The sequence below is a fragment of the Xenopus laevis genome, chromosome 8L (assembly GCF_017654675.1).
Source record: "Xenopus laevis strain J_2021 chromosome 8L, Xenopus_laevis_v10.1, whole genome shotgun sequence".
Taxonomy (NCBI): domain Eukaryota; kingdom Metazoa; phylum Chordata; class Amphibia; order Anura; family Pipidae; genus Xenopus; species Xenopus laevis.
This window is the reverse complement of record NC_054385.1, coordinates 46,718,371-46,736,104: the sequence shown is the minus strand read 5'-3', so window position 1 is coordinate 46,736,104 and position 17,734 is coordinate 46,718,371. Positions and strand designations below refer to the sequence as shown.

The following is a 17,734-nucleotide window of genomic DNA, read 5'->3' as shown; positions in this document are numbered from 1 at the left end:
ACGGGTTGCATCTATCTGGACTTAATTAAATTCCGAATTCAGGTGTGCATACTGTACAAGAAAAAGTGATTGCAGGCCCTTTCTTGCTGCCATTTGGGCTGTTTCAAATGTGTAACATTCAAAGTGTCCCAAAATGCATCGTGTTCATTTACCCTGAGGAAGGGAGGTAGATGGAAGGGAGGTAGATACCAGGGCTGCTAAAGTAGAAAGGGTTGAATAGTTTCTTAGTGGTAGTTATAGGGAGCTACTCTTGTAAATAACCTTATATGTTAGCTTAACGTATTTGTTTAGAGCAGGACTGACTAACTAGAAACCTGTGGGCCAGATATGACCCACAACGTGTTTTTGCAGCCCCACTGCCTGACTTGGGCTCATCCTTTTGATAAAAATCAGCCCACAAACATGGTATGTCAATGAATGGTTCTAATGCACAACAGAGCAGGTGGAAGCGGGGTAAAACCGCTGTGAGGTAATTGCATCAGATGCAACTTTTCAGGAACATGCTTATACCTAACCCAATATACTGACAGAGGTTTTATCCCCCCTTGCACCTTGTTGTGCGTGTGGTGACACCTTTTTATACTTCGCACCAAGTTGAAAATGTTTTGGAGAGGCCATGGAGGCCATTCTGTTGGTCCTGAAAAGCTACGTGTCAACCAATTGGCCCAGATGGTCAGAGATGTCTACTATGGGGAAAATGTTAGACATCTCTTGTTAAGAGACTGGATCAACTCATTTATAACTGCTGTAAAAATCCCATCTTTTTCACATGTTCATATTTTTGTCTGAATTTATTGTCTTTAAATGAGAAAGAAAGTGTTTTTAACTTGGGGGTTCAGAAAGTTAGGCACTCCAAAGCAATTCTGTTTACTTATCTAATACCCTGGGCTGATGCTCCTATCAGCAGAAAACTGCACCTGCCTGGGGTTCTGCCAGCAAGCACCATGGAGCGATCTTCTTCTTCAGCTTCTTTTTTCAAATTTCTTGGGGCAGACGCATGCGCAGTAGAGTGGAATAGTCGGCTTATTTGTTAAAGTTCCGTTTTTTCACTCTACTGCGCATGTGCAACCATACGAAGAAAGAAGAAGCAGGAAGAGAATAGCTTTGTGGTGCTCACTGGAAGAACCAGGGTCGGTACAGTTTTCTGCTGATAGAAGCATCGGCCAGAGTATCAGGTAAGCAAATACAATCACTTGGGGGTGCCTAACTTTTTATCACCCCCAAGTAAAAAAGACTTTCTTCTCCGTAAAGACACTGATTCTGCAGGGATAAGAAAAGCTCACTGTTAGATTCTATGAGTGGAAGTTTTACTCTGACCCACGTCAAGGGCAAATGGTTTGTCTATGTGGATAAACCAGAACTGTTAGCACATATATGTATCAGGGGACGTATGCTGCAGACCTAATCATATGACAGTGAGCTAAGATTTAAACCTGGAACACCGTTTTGGTGGCAAGATCAGCTGTGATACAGTAGGTGCATTCGGGATAGCCGAGCTGTTATACGCCGTACTGAGGATACCTGAAATTCTAATTTTGGAACTCTTCAGTGACGACATGCTGTACAATGACCATGATATAGCGTGAAGAACATTGAACTAGCACAATAGGAATGGACTGTAAACAGCTTTAATACTAAACTAATTGCCTACCAATAGTGCATTAAATACATTACTGTGGAGGTGTGGCCTCATCATAATTTAGGTTAGCTAAAAACACTATACGTGTGCTGATAGGGGTCCCTGGTTAACACGATTTACTCTGTTTTAGCTGAAGTCCAGTGAAACCTCATCAGAATATAAGTGTTCATAATGCTTGTGTGGACAGTGGATGTGCTACGTCTGGTTTAGTTGCCGTTTCTGTCAGTGCCATGCACTGTGGAGAATGCTCTAAAATTTCTAACCGTTATTTCTCTTTAAAAAGGAAATGTCCATTGAATTTTAAATGAACTCCTACCTTCTGCCATCTGCTGTCCTCAGATTCCTATCTTGGATTGAGTTCAGTGAGGGCCCTGTGTTAAAGGTTAATATATTAGCAAATGAGAAATTATTTGTATCTTTATTTACCGGACCAACTAGGAGCCTGATCCTGTGGCACCCACAATACATTGTTTCTAGGGGGCTTGTGTTGTGTGATATAGCCACCTGAAATGGGTGAATTCAGCATAGGACCTAATGTTTCTGCTTTTCCATTTTCATTTAGCTGTAGATGTTAAGGTGGCTAGAGATGTTACAATTACGATTTTTCCTGGGAAAGATCTTTCCAGGAAAGATTGTTCATTTCAATAAACATGCGTAGAGCTGAATTGTCAGTTCTACAGGTAGAAAAAATAGAATTCTACCTGTATCTAACGATTCAGCACTAACAATGGCCGAAGACCCAATGAAAATTTTCAGGTCAGCCCGATCAACGAGTCGACCGATATCCATATCTTCTGCCGGTATCGGTCGGTCGTCTCCCATCATACACGCACTGAATATCGTACGAAGATTTGTTTCATACAATATTATCGTTGCGTCTATGGCCACCTTAAGTAAGCAGCTTCTCTGGTAGTTGGCTCTGACGTTGCTCTGTCACACAAGGAGCGACAAGTTGCCTGTTCCCGAAGGGTTTCAGCCCTTAGTAGACTGTTGGATGTCTTGCTTCAGTGAGTGCAAGGTTTTTGGCTTTTAAAAGAGAAATAGTTAAATGTAGAACTAGAGAGGAGTGTAATAATTGTGTGCTTTTACATAATCGTAGTCCAAGCTGCATCCTCCCAGCAACCCTTGTCAGGCCAGCTTTTTCAGTTTAAGGGCAGCTGTAAGGCCGTACTGTTTTACCTGGCCACACATTGTACAGAGAGATGAAGCAAACAGATGAAACTAGTGACTTTTCAAAGTGTCACACGCTTGTTTAGAACTGGAAGCAGCTGGGAGGGTGTCGGGAGGGTGTCTTGAAGTTGTTTTCTGATGCCTGACTGCACGTTTGGCAAGGACGTCACTGGGCAGGCATAACTATTACTGCTGCCATACGTTTATTTTTTATAGATACGTTCTTACACAGTTGAAACATGATTACCTTTTAGCTATTACCCAAACATTGTATGCTTTCTGCACATTCCTTCTGTATAGAAACCTCATATTTGTCAACAGCTAATTTGCCTGTATTGTTTATCTTCTTTTTATATATATAGCAAAAAAAAAGCTGTGGTTGTCACATGTTTAAGTGTCACTGTGTTGCGATTAAGCATTTTGATCTGTCTGGTATGTCTCGCGAGCATAATATATATACAACTGGATTGACCCTATGGGCTGGCCAAACATACTGACATCAGAAATTAAAACTTTTTTTTTTTTTTTACACCTTTCATAAAATTGTCTATGCATTCTATTTATAATTTTGCCATAGAGTGTCTGCCGGATGGTTTTACATTATCCATTTGATCCCCCATGTTCCTCTATGAGGGGGCTGCCATCTTTGTGCAACAGTAGTCCGTTAGCATTAGAAGCTATACCTGATAGGTTGAGAAGGGATCAGTGGCGGGCCAAGCCAACCGGGCGCCCTAGGCGACCCAGGTGGCCACCGCGCTCCCCAACATGCTCCCCTCCACGATCTCCTCCGTGCTCCCCTCGGAGCTCACGCGGACGTGTGCGCTCCTGAAACCATTGTGCGCACACATGCACACAACGCCGGAGGGGAGAGTGTCACAGCGCTGGAGGCAGGGAGGCAGAGCAAAGCGCCGTGAGAGGCGGGGAAAGTGACTGGGGAGATGGGGTAAAGCGCTTGAGGGAAGGGAGGCGGGGAGGAGCAGCGAACATGGACTAGGGGTAGGCAAAAGTCAGGTACCTGCCCAGCGCCCCCCTTTCGTTGCGCCCTAGGCAGGTGCCTCTTCTGCCTACCCCTAGTTCCGGACCTGGAAGGGATAGTCAAGTTTTGGAACTTCAAGTTACAATAACTTACAAAAGCAGACCTTTTAGCGGAGTTGTTGGAAGTTGCCTTTGTAGAACATATTGAAAGCCAAAGATTGGACATCTCTATTCAACATATCTGATATACTGAGGCTGGTCCTTTTTTGAGAGCATCTTTCACGTGAAAGCTTGTAAAATACACCCATCAATGGGGTATATTTATCAAAGAGTGAAGTTAGAGATCGCCGCAGTCCTCTAGAGAGAAATTCTGCTACTCTCCATTTATTTCTATGGGATTTTGAAAGGTGTATTTATCAAAGGATGAACTTTTACTTTCACCCATTGATAAATACTCTTTTAAAAATCCCATAGATAAATATATCCCAAAGTTTGTTCAGTTATGTTAGACTATCTTGGAGGGTATTTCTTAAAGGTGGAAAATAGGTAAGATATTGCACAGTTGGTTGTGTGTCATTATGTTATTGTTAGTTGGGGTTCAAACCTTAGATTTTTTCAAACAATCCATCTTTTGGGTTACGGGGATGACTGGTAAATAATGTGGTAACTGTTAAAGTTTTACAGTTACTCTAAGTGTTGGGGTTCAAAGCATTACATTAAGCCCATTTAGGCATCAATGTGTACATGAAGAGAATTCTGGGTGTAATTTAAGGGATACCACGTGCTACAATGATTTGTGTGAAAATAGCAAAATCTGCTTTCAGTTTATGAGCAGTAGGTGGTGCCGAAGCAGTGTTGTGTAAGATAAGGAGGGAGGAGAGCAGGCGTATCTCTAGCTCAGGAACGAGTACGATCACACAAGAGAGAAGATAGCTGGACACACTGACAGTGCGTTCTTCTGCTCCAGGCTTACCTTACCATTGTGCAAAGTCTGCAAGCTGACAAAGTTTGTTTACAACCTTTCCCAGAAGTCATTTTTAAAAGGCTGTGTGCAAAAAAAAAACATTTTAACCATGCTATATTAAGAAAATAACTGTAGGTAAAAAATGTTGAGGTCGTAGGTTCTGCTGTTAGAAGAGCAGGGTCATTCCTTTCCTGCATGGCTTGTCAGAGGAAAACAAACATGGTATGGTACTACATTTTAAGCAGCACATGGATCCCCATGTTCTATAACTGTAACCTAACAGGATCAATCACTTTTAGTTTTTACTACTTAAAATGCACAGTGCATGTTCTCTTTACAGGTAGAACACAGGAATGTTTGTTAAGGTGTAACAGGCCACTTTCTTTTTAAGTTAAATTAAATACCTCCTGTTTATAATCAATAGGAGCATAGTGCAGTACAGGTATGGGACCTGTTATTCCAAATGCTCGGGACCTGGGGGTTTCTAGATAATGGATCTTTCCATGATCTTTATACCTTAAATCTACTAGAAAACCATGTAAACATTAAATAAAACCAATAGGCTGGCTTTGCCTCCAATAATGATTAATTATATTTTAGTTTGGATCAAGTACAAGGTACTGTTTTATTATTACAAAGAATTTTCTAAAAATTTGGATTATTTGGATAACATAAGGTCTATGGGAGATTACCTTTCTGTAATTCGGAGCTTTTTGGATAACGGGTTTCCAGATAACAGATCTCATACCACACCGTGTGGGCTGCATCACATTGCCATATTTTACAATAAAAGGGTTGACTTGGGTTTTGGATGAGTGGTATCTAACTCTCTGTCCTTTTTTGGCCAATGGGTCAGGGAAGGATCTACAAGATCTGTAAATGATGTGGTCTCTATTATTAATAATCCCTTCAAACCCTTTCCTTTTAAACTATAAATCGGAAGATTATGGGTTTACCATGTTTCCACCCTCTAAATCCCTAAAATGTATGTAAAACAGAACTAGAAAACAGTGATGTTATTATTGCAGCATTTTAAGTTGTCCTTTTTAACAAAAACAATTTCTTTGGGAAATGGAACTGCTTATTCGTTTGTGAAATATAATTTATTAAATATTAACGATTATCCCTAAATTTGGTGGTGGAGGACAGGTGAGGCATGCTGTAATGCACAGCAGTGCCCAGTTTGCATTTCACTACCCGGAACTCTAGTCTGTTGCTGAATTGTAAGCAGAATGTTAAGGCCTAGTTTAAAATAGCAACTCTGAAGGACAGACACCACAGCCTGTTAACATGATCCTACATATTCTACAAAGTTGTATCATAATGGCCTGTCTGAAACCTTCTTGACCCTCTATCATATATATTCTCCCATAATGAATCCTTGCTTTGACCAGTTACCATTATTTTACAGAATGCCAGTCTATTTTCTGGTGCCAAAATATCCAATTGGTAACAGAGTTTAAGGGCATCATATTGGCTGTAGCCATCATGTTTACTCTTAAGAGATATATTTGTATAAATACTTAGCTTTGAGTGATTGCCATGTATTCTATCTGCCCCCAGGTAAATCTCCTATAGGACTGAGAAGACACAGCCAGAAGATCTGTGGTCACCTTCCATAGCTCCTAGGGCGTGAGCGCCTGCCATGCTATCGGCCGCCCCGCTTTACAGCGGTGTGCACAACTGGACCAGTGTGGACCGTGTGCGCATGTGCGGAATTAACGAGGACAGGTAACATTCCTTATTAAATATAAAAATACAGTAGTACATAAGTAAGGTATGTGTAGTTAAATACATATAATAGGGGTGGTACCACATCTTTCATTAATTCTAGGTTTGCAATGCCATCAGCTGAGCACTTCTGTACTGGATGAAGTCCAGTTACTCAGCCAACACCCAGACTATAATTCCTTACCTTGCATTTGGACAGGAGAACATCACTATCTGATGAGAAGTCTAAAACCAGCAGTTCCCAGCACCGGGGGTCTGAAGATCTTTGTGTAAACAGCTTCTTATCCAAGGTGAGCAGAAACCTAGTCAACTGATATCAGATCTAAGCAATTTGTGGGGTTAAAGTAACAGTTCAGTGTAAAAATAAAAACTGGGAAAATAGGCTGTATAGTATAAAAATGTTTCTAACATAGTTAATTCGCCAAAAATGTAATTATAAATACTGGAGGAATGGATATGTAACATAATAGCCTGAACACAACTTTACATCTCTCTAACTCTTAGTTAGACAGCAGCTTGAAGAAGGGGGGGGGGCACATGGGACTTCACTGTTAACTTAGTTTGCTTTTGATCCTCAGCATACAGGTCAGATTCAAAAGCAAACGGTTATGACTTATATGCCCCTCCTCAATGATTGTTTGTTTACTGGCTGGTAATCAATCAGACATCCACAAAGGAAATTGGGTCCTGGCTATTATGACATCCGATCACTCCAGCCTTTATAGATTAAATTTTTGGCTAACTAATTATATTGAAAACATTTTTTATTTTACACAGCCTATTTACCCAGTTTTTACATTTACAACGAACAATTCCATTAAATACAGCCTGCCTATTATGTCAGTGGAGGAACTGTGCAGTTTAATGCTCCTATGTGTACTTTTAGATAAAATGCTCAACATTTCATGAACTAGATTCAGCCCTAAAGAGAAGTATGACAGAATAAGACATGAGTAATCACATAGACATTTCTTAAGCCTTAAGGTGGTCATACTGGGTCCTATAAAACTTGTTTTTTTGGCGTATATATGAGGCCCTGCAACAGAAATGCCTGACCTATATATGGATGAAAATCAGCCAGATATTGATTGGGCAGATTTAAAAATCTTGCTGGCTTGTTGATGCAGTCCTCATCTTGACAACCTGCATTTACCATTGTTGGTCAGTCTGATATCGCCCAGCTCAAGGTGGACATATTGGGGAAAGATCCACTCATTTGGTAAATTCACCAAACGAGCAGATCTTTAAGTGTATGGAAAGATTTAGCCCTGTGTCACAATTTACAATGTCAAAGTTCAATATTTTTGCACTGAAATCCATCTAGTGTGGACTAACACGATAGATGCTTTGTCAGTGCAGTTGTAAAGACAGGGCGGAAGGCAGCAGAAGCATTTCAACTCGAATGGATTTCTAAATCTGCCCAATCAATATCTATTTACCACTGTTGTGATGGGACTGTTTCGCCCTCTGACTTTAATTTCAGCTATTTACTTTATTTTTTGTAGCATATTTTCAACTCCAGAATTACAACTTTCACATTGTAAGAACTGCAGTTGTTAATGTGGATGGCATAATGATATTTTAATGCCACAACAACAGAAAATGATGCTGTATGTTTCTGTCAGAAACCGGTATCTTCTCTACTTACATTAACTACTGGATGGGCACTGTCTGATATTTTTTAAGTATAAATGCTGACAGAGTTTTTTCTTTCTTTAAGGTGGAGTTCACGTCAGGAGCCAAACAAAGTGATGCTCTGATGCTTCAGGAAGATGGGGGTGCGGTGGTGGAAACTGGGCAGAGACTAGAGGAGAAGCCCCCAGATCCCATATTAACATCAGAAGACACAGTGGTACCCAAGGTCCATGATAATACTTTGTCATCAGACAGCAAGCAAGTTACCAACATGTTGGATATCTCAATCCAAGCAACATCAACTCCAGACAGTAAAAGAACAGAGTCTGCCAGGGCTCCTGTTCCAGAGAAACCTTTTTTGCCTGCTGATGCAGATCATTCTGGGATGCAAAAAAATGTTCTGGCTGCTGGCTTACAATCAGTAGGTCAGCAAATGGAGGCTTCACACACTGTTGTCTCTTCAAGTTTTGGCACTCTGACTCCTTTTGCTATGAGTAGAATATGTTTCTCTACCACTCAGGTCCCTAATGTGCAGAAACTTCCACTATCCTTTCCACCAGGAGCAGTCCTATCCCCAAGCCAACCCTTGGTTTACATCCCCCCTCCAAACTGTGGGCAACCTCTTGGTGTAGCTACTTTACCAACTACATTTGGAGTAACACCAACATTGACTCTTCCCTTGCTGCCACCCTGCCTGCAGGAAAGATGCCTACCTAGCATTATAGCACCCACAGAACTGCATGCACATGCTTTTACGTCTCCTTTGGGGAGGCCATTAACCACTGATCCAAAAGTAACTTCAACAAAGTTAAATAAGTCAGCCAGCACAACAGCTTCCATTTCTGCCACTGACCGCCATAGCGTTACAACAGCTGTGGACGGTTCACCCATCTGCACTGATCCTACATCTACATCAATATCAACTCTACAAACGTTATCTTCCCATTCCCCCCACCCACTGGTAAGTGTAAGCCCTGTTACCCTTGCCCCTTACAACAGAACATCAACTACACTTGAACAGCAAAATGATAGTGTGTCTTCATCCATTTCCCCCTTGAAATCCCCCCCACAGCTTGAGAGGGAGATCATTTCCCCACAGGACACTTGTGAAATGCCTTTAGATTTGTCATCTAAATCACACCGTCATAAACATACCCCTACAAACCAACGAAAAACTCCACCTATGCCAGTGTTAACTCCAGTACACACCAGTGGTAAAGCATCATTAACCACTGTTTTGTCCAGGTCAGACTGTAACACTCAGCGTCCCACTCCAAACAGCTTTACCAGCAGCAGTGTTAACCAGAGTCTCCGTGCAGCTCCCCCTTTAGTCATGTTTCCAGATTTCTTGAGAAATGGGGACCCTGGATCCTCACAATTATTGGGAGCTACAGGGGCTTGGATCAAAAACTCAGCTGCTCTTATAAGCACTATACCTGGTACATACGTAGGGGTGGCCAACCCAGTGCCTGCCTCTGTGTTGCTGAACAAAGACTCTAACATGAGCCTTAGCACAGACTCCCGACATATGGCCAAACAGGAGCCAATCTCAATCATTGACCAGGGAGAGCCAAAGAACTCAGGGCCATGTGGCATGAAAGCTAACCAGAACAGTGTTGATGGACAGCAGTCCACAACAAAGAGATACCCTCATGGACATGTTACATCTGTGACCTCCTTATGTCCTTCCAAGGACTGGACCTTGGGACATGGGGGTATTCACCCAAAGTTTCCCTTAAATGGGAAGCCCACCAATGCTCAGGTTATGCCAGTCAGTTGGTCTCCATACCATCAAACTTCATTACTTTCAATTGGTGTATCAACCACAGGAACAATTAATGCAAATCAAGGTGCTACTCACAGACTTCCCATTTCAGAGTACACTTTATTCCCTAGCATTCTTCCAGCTGACACCAATGTAACTCTTCAAACAACTAGCAATGAAAACCATTCTGATACAAAGCAGATAAATACTGGAGCCACTGCCCCAGAACATGAGAAATTTGCAAGGCGGATAGCATGTGAAGCTTTCTCCAAGCCTCGTACATCGAATGCCAAGAAAACACTTGCACCAAAACCAGCAGCAGGGAACTCTGTTCTACTTCTTCAGCCAACTGCAACTAAGAGAACTGATACCACTGATAATTTACAAGGAGCAAATAGCAGCATTACTTTAAAAAAGGTTTCTGACAAACAGAACTGCAAGGATGAAAAGATACACCCTAAGCTGAACCATAATAGAAAACCTTTCGGAGAAACTAAGCCGAAAAATAAAGTGTTGGCTACTTATATGACTCATGACAAACCAGTTACTCAGCAAAAAGACTCTCTTTCATTAATTGATCAAGGCTGTAGTAAGGGTACTTCAGGGGCAGACGTTTCACATTATCAACAGTCACCTGCTAAGCAGAGCCGCAAGAGAGGACATAAAGTAGAAACTCTTCAGTCTGTCCAGGAAGTAGACTTGAGTAAAGTTAAAATTGAAAGAGTGGATGATGACGAGAACTTTGGTCATATTTCTACTTGTAATAACCTTTCCTGGTCACCTGTGGACATACCAGCCATAACCAAAGTCAAAACACGAATTAAGAAAGAGCCTGGTTTACGGTGCCATTCCAAGCGCTTGGAAGAGTTGACACCATCCAAGCCAAACCAACAGAAGTCCAAACACAAAGTAAAACAAAAGGAAGAAGAGATTAACAAGACTGGACAAGATACTCCCAAAAGGAAGGTGAGTGTGAGAGGATCATTACAGTATTTTAATTATGAGCTAAAATATTAAAATCTGTGCTTTTAATGTGATATATCAATACAGTTTAAAGTGGATGAATTTGGATTATTTTTTTATGCAAAAAAATAAAAAATAGTACAAAAGTAAAGGATAATGGTCAAGAAATGAAGCAACTTCTGCATAGTGATTGCAAATTGTCTACCAATTTACTCCCAAAACAGTTGGGAAAAGACCGTTTTGGTGGGTAAATTGAGAAAACTTTACTTTTCGTTTACTCTGTGTTTTCCACTGTAAGTGAGAATACTTGTGGGCCAAACAAGATTTTTTTTAATGAAATGTTGGTGACAACAGTGTAGTAGTTTGACTCTGGAGTTTTCACCTATAGCAATCAAACCGCTTACCTCTGATTGGTCAGCTGTAGTGTGACACATCACACCAGTTGAAGTCAAGTCCCCAGTTTTCAAGGTAATTATGAATAATGGAAACAATAACTTTCAAGTATTTCTCAAACATGAAAATACCATTGTTTTGCTCAACAACAAAATACAAACATACATTTTTATGTTTCCAGGCCAAATAATAGGTAATTTCAATATTCTTATAATCTTTTGTTGGTAAATATATAAACCACTACATTTGCACATTATTAGGAAGGACAGTATTATTTTCCAGCAAAGGTTGCAGCCCTAGCTCAGTGTGATTTCCAACTCCAGCAGCTGTATGCTAAGAGTTCCAGAGCTTGACATCCAAACAAGACACTGGTTCTGTGGGATGCTAATAGAAAATGTTTCCCAAACTGTGGGGCTGGCTCAACATGTGTTAGGAGAGGGTCAGTTTAGGTGAGGGTGAATACTTATTTTATGTATTTGATATGCTAAAAACTGAGGGTTACTGTAATGATTATGTTTTCAAATAGCAAGGGATTTTTCATTTAGGAGCCTTTTCTGCACTGGATTCCCTCCATCCCAGTGTTATTATGTCACTTTGCTGGGCTTTGTAGAAACAGAACCTTATCCCTGTCCCCAGAACAGTGCTGTCACAGCTTCAACAATACCCTTAGCGGATGGTATTTAGTGTTAGAACCTTGTTGTGGGTATCTTTATCCCTTGAAAACTTTTCCACACCTTTAAAACCGACTGTTAATCAGAAGATTTCTTAGAATATGGTATATTTTAGAGCACCCATCTTTGCAGCCCCATTACTTTTCTTTCTATCTTCGTCTTGTTTTAAAGGGGGAAGACTTATTGTAGTTTTAATTATTTCTGCATAGTAGTTTCCCCCTCCCCCTAAAGTTAGGATCACTTTAGGGGAGGATTAAAGTGGACACATTTTTCTGTGGCCTTTACCTTTCCTAATGGTTATAGGCCTACAATCAAGCCCCATTTTCAACTACTGAGAGATATAAGGTAAGACTGTAAATGTAAATGGTTGCCAAACTTTGTTCAGTTGTTTCTGTCTTGATGGTTTTCAAGGAACAGATAACGGCAGTGGTTTTCTGGGCTGTGTTTGTAGAATAGAAGTTGTTTAGTTGATAGGTTAATGTTGTTGGCTTTCACTGCTCCCATTTCATAGCTGGAAAAATTAGACAAATTTAAAATCTTAAAATGATGGGTAAGAGATGTGAACAACTGAGTCTAGCACCTACAGCCTGTGTCCAGGATTCCCTTTGTAAAAGACTCAAGCAGACTCAAGCACACAACCAAGATGGCCAAATGCTATTAAGTGATGTCCTTTTATTGCAAAATTCTTATACCTGTATCTGAAAATCAATTGCAGCAGTTTCACTTGTGTTATAAGATATATATATATATATATATATATATATCTCCTAGCCCTAAATGAAACACATGACATATGATTCGCTGCTGTGATTAATTTGCTAATTATAACCATGGGAGTAGCCCACATTTTTGTTAGTAAGGTATTTTTGGAATTTTTTTTCAGATGATAATTGGTCTGTAATCACGCACCAAATAATTCATAATCACTGTGTCGCTTATTCTCTTTTTATTAGACTCCTCTGCTTTACTATCGAGCTAGGAACCCAAAAGGTGGAAATGTCACACAATTGATTGACTTACTTCAGTTTACAGTGTAGCTGCTATTTACTGTGATGCTGGTTGGGATGTCTGCACTAAATTCCTACAAGTACAGAATTTTCCACATCTGCAGCAACTGTTATTTCAGGTCAATCAGATTAAACTCCAATCTGACAAAGTCTGATTAGAATGACACGTTATAATGTTCTATGATACTTGCATTGTTGAAGTATAGTTGCAGCATACAGATAAATAACAAATGGAAGTTATATAGAATTTTGCTGATGGGCTTATAGGTGTCTCTTTCAGAATGTAAATACAAAGACAGCACAATTGTGTCCAGGTCTTTCTTCAGAAGACTGATTTTTTCATGATGCCTTTAAAGGAAAACTATACCCCTAAAATGAATACTTAAGCAGCACAGTTTATATCAAATTAAGTGGCATATTAAAGAATCTTACCAAACTGGAATATATATTTAAGTACATTTTGCCCTTTTACATCTCTTGCCTTGAACCACCATTTTGTGATGAGCTGTGTGCTGCCTCAGAGATCACCTGACCAGAAATACTGCAGCTCTAACTGTAACAGGAAGAAGTGTGGGAAGCAAAAGACAGAACTCTGTCTGTTAATTGGCCCATGTAACCTAACATGTATGATTTGTTTGGTATGTTTGTGTGCAATGTGAATCCTATGATCCCAGGGGACGGCCCTTATTTTTTAAAATGGCTTTTTTTCTATTTATGATCATCAAATGGCACATACTACTAAACAAATATATTATTATGAAAATGGTTTATTTACATGAAGCAGGGTTTTGCATATGAGCTGTTTTATGTATTATATTTTTATAGAGACCTACATTGTTTGGGAGGTATAGTTTTCCTTTAAGTAGCTATGATGTGCCCAAATGATCTCCTTGTATTTTTTTGCAGTGGAAAAGGAAATCTCCAACAACACAGGCAGCAGCTGAGAAAAAAGATATCAAGAAACCAGGTTCTGAGAAAGAGAAGACGGGTATCCGGCCAAAGAGACGCAGAAGGAAGCACATAAAGAGTGAGCCCTTGGATCCAGAGCTTGATGGAGGTAATGAGCAGTCTCTGTGTCGCACTGAATACACTGGAAATATTTCATGTTAATTCTATTTATGAAGTGCAAAACTGAGCATACATTAATATTCTATAAAGATGTGCATGGGTGCTATACCTTCAGCAATGCACCCCTTCAGCCATATCTGAATTTTTCACAACTGTGTGCATGTATGCTGGGAAACCACAGTCTACCTCCAGCCTGTACCTGGAGTTAATTACAGGGTTCCTCTAGAACAGGGGTCCCCAACCTTTTTTTACCCTTGAACCATATTCAAATGTAAAAAGAGTTGGGGAGCAATACAAGCATGAAAAAAGTCCCTTGGGTGCCAAATAATGGTTGTGATTGGCTATTTGGTAGCACCTATGTGGACTGGCAGCCTACAATAGGTTCTACTTGACAGTACACTTAGTTTTTATGCAATTAAACATTGCTTTCAAGCTTGGAATTCAAAAATAAGCACCTGCTTTGTGGACCCAGAGAGCAACATGTTGCTCAAGAGCTACTGGTTGGGGATCACTGCTCTAGAAGGTTTCAACCATGAATGCATCTGACATGTGGCTGCCAATGTTGCTGTTGACATCTCACACATTGGTACTTCTTTAGTGATGCCATGCCTTTTCACATTTTATGTCTGCAATTTGTGCCGCTTCACTAATGGCAGGTAATAAGTTGTGCCCATTCTGGTGCATCAAGAGCAAATTGTATCAGATGTGGAAGCATTGCGCAGTGGTTAGAAAAACAATTTGATTTGAGTCCAAAATTCTCACATTTCTTTGCATTTGTAAATTTACCCTGTTGTATTGGATTTATTTTAGAATGTAACTAATACCCAACAATACTTTATAGTTAAAAATTGTGCTTTTTGGTTGGGTTGCAGTATCATACCGTTATAATCACCTTTGCACTTCTCATTTTTTTGGGGTTGTTTTATACCCTTTGTGATTGAATTCTGACTTACTAGCACAATATTTCATCATTGAAATAATCATCAGAATAAAAATAACCAACAAATATCTAATTATAATACAGTGAAATCTCAATTTTACATGCCCTGATTTTAAGTTTCCCTCATTTTACTTGTTGTTTTGTGGTCCCACTTTATTATATATATTATATTTATATTTTGCATAATACATTTCCCTGATTTTACATTTTCCTGGATTTTACACCATTTTCTTCTGGTCCCCTGAAAAACGTAAAATGGGGGTTCTGCTGTAATCAATTTCTTAGCCATGTGTTAAGAAAGAGGAAGCGCCCAGTCCCGCAGAGTTTCCATTTTACGTAGCCATCTTTAACATTGGCTTTTATTGAAGCACTATATGTTTCAGACCACATGGGTCCTTCCTCTGGTGCAAGTTCAAGGAAGGACCCGTGTGATCCGAAAAAAATGTAGTGCTTCAATAAAAACTGCATTATTCATACTGGAAGGCTCTCCAGTCCTTTTCATTATATATGATACTGCTGTGGAGATGGCTACTAAACTGTTGAAGAGGCTGGCTATCTTTTGTAAGATCGTTTGGGGAAATAATAAACAGTGAAGATGTGGCCTAACTATGAAGTATATTTTTCAGCTTATTGCAAAGCACTAGTGAAGCAAACTCTGGCAAAAGCTTGGCACACTTTCTCAACAGACTTCTTTTGGGAGAGAGCAGTTATTTTCATGATCAATCCCTTAGACAATAACAGATGCTCTGAAAGAGGATGCATTGTTGCAAACTATTCTTAATAATCAGACATTAGTGACATTCTATATAGGGCTGAATAGTTTTTTGTTTAAAAAAAGGAGATGTGGGACATACCTGTAAGGCTAGCGTTAGACACAGTGTAAAAAAAAAAACCCAGATTCTGCCCCTTACAGCCACATGTGTGTCTGCATGCACTAGGATGAAATCCACCACCGGACCGGTGCTCCTATCAGTAGAAAACTGTACCGGCCCGGGGGTTATACCAGTGAGCACCACGGATCGATCATCTTCCGGCAACTTCTTTATTCAAATTTCCCGGGGCAAACACATAAACAGTTGAACGAAATAGCTGACTTTTTAGTCAAAGTTCGGCTTTTCGTTCTACTACGCATGCACAGCTGCACGGAGGAAGACAGAAGTGGATCACTCCGTGGTGCTCACTGGTATAACTCGGGCTGATGCAGTTTTCTGCTGATAGGAGCACCAGCTCAGGGTTTCAGATACGTCAATACAATCACTTGGGGGTGACTAACATTTGCAACCCCCAAGTGTCCGAAGCCTTTCCTTCTCCTTTAAGGGTGCATTTACTGCTCCAAATCTGTCCCCCTTCTTATATATAGTCTTGTCTGCTACATCCATGAAAATTGCATATCACAGATATGCATGACAGTCACTGATTCTAGATGTTCTTGGGAGACAACAATGGCGTATCATAATGCTTATTGCTGCATAGCTGTAGAAGACCTCTGCTTTTTTCAGATGATGTTCCCCATGCAGGAAGACCTGTAGCATTTCGTATTTATCTGCGGCTGGTAGCAGCACATACCACCACAAGAAATAATGGCACGAAAAGTAGTGTGAAGCCAGCCTGAGTGCTTATTTCTTGACCTGGTTACTCATTACAATAGAAAAGCGATTGTTAGAATGATGTTCTTCCCCAAACTCCAGAATAGGGATTTCTAAGTATGTGGGTCAGCTTTAACCCTCTCATGCTAACAGCTTCTGGAACACAGTCAGTATAGCTTTGCTACATTATAAACCATGCTGTTTGGCCTCAGACATAGAGTGAACAGTATGACTATTGTGCCTTAAAAGTTAATTGTGAATGGTATAGTGGCAATGTACTTTTGCCAGTGGGGGTGGCCTACTGCTGGCAGGGGAGGGAACAATTTAAAAAAAACAAACAAACTGTTGTTATATTATAGTGTGATAGGTGCCCTCCACAAAAAACATGCCACCTGGTGGCCAAATTACAACAACAAAATGACAGTATCTTATTTTATATATTGTCTGGCTTTCAAGACAGCCTCTTTTGTTTGTAGTTTCCCAGTTTGTCATTTTACATGTGCTGTTTGGTTGCTAGGGTCACTCCCCCTAGCAACTAGCCAGTGGTTACTGAAAGTTGATGAGGAGTAGGCCCTAAAAGAAGGTAGCTAAACTATTGTTTGGCCTATAATGAGTGTGTTTCCCTAGTGACACTCTCCCAAGAAAACTGATACCAAAATATGGATGAAAAAGAAATGCACAGGCTGCAAATAAGAGAGAGAGAGAGAGCTTTGCCAAGTTACAGACAAGCAGGCTGTTACTGCAGTTGTAATTAAGTGAGTGATCTCTCTATAACCTCCCCTTCTCTGACGTGCTGCAAGCAAATATGACTCCCCTTTAGTAAAGCCACTAATTCCAGCCTCATTAGAAAGGAATTCTGTGTGACGGCACTATTCTCAGACAGCAGGATATTACATAACAAACTGAAGTCAGTGGCCTGCAGTTAACAGAGCTTCCTGTGTCCACATTCAGGCATCCTGCTGTAGAACATATTCTCTTTAATCCACTATAGAATGTCTGTGCAACAAGAGCGAGTTATTTCCCATTTCTTGCAAGATTATCTCCTGCTTTTTAGTTTTACAGTATAAAGTGCAGACTAGGCATTATTTTACAGTATAAAGTGCAGACTAGGCATTATTCTATGTGTCCGTTGGGTTTTGTTATATCTGAATTCCAGTTTCCTGACGTTGATAGAATGTATGTTTTTTTCTAATACAGACATGCAGTTAAAGAGTGAGGGTCATTTCT

The 17,734-nt window shown here is 40.3% G+C and overlaps 1 protein-coding gene across 3 annotated transcripts in view; it reads left to right on the top strand.

The window, feature by feature from the left end:
- bcorl1.L (BCL6 corepressor like 1 L homeolog) overlaps positions 1-17,734 on the top strand; it is a 40,971-nt gene that overhangs the window by 8,220 nt on the left and 15,017 nt on the right. For 2 of the 3 annotated variants that reach the window (XM_018229887.2, XM_018229886.2), the window contains exons 2-5: positions 6,312-6,479; positions 6,679-6,769; positions 8,200-10,845; positions 13,820-13,970. In XM_018229887.2, coding sequence (XP_018085376.1) covers positions 6,394-6,479; positions 6,679-6,769; positions 8,200-10,845; positions 13,820-13,970 — 2,974 coding nt within the window. In that variant the 5' untranslated portion in view covers positions 6,312-6,393. Of the gene's footprint in view, positions 1-6,311; positions 6,480-6,582; positions 6,770-8,199; positions 10,846-13,819; positions 13,971-17,734 lie in introns of those variants that run through there. The other variant, XM_018229890.2, reaches the window with a different exon arrangement.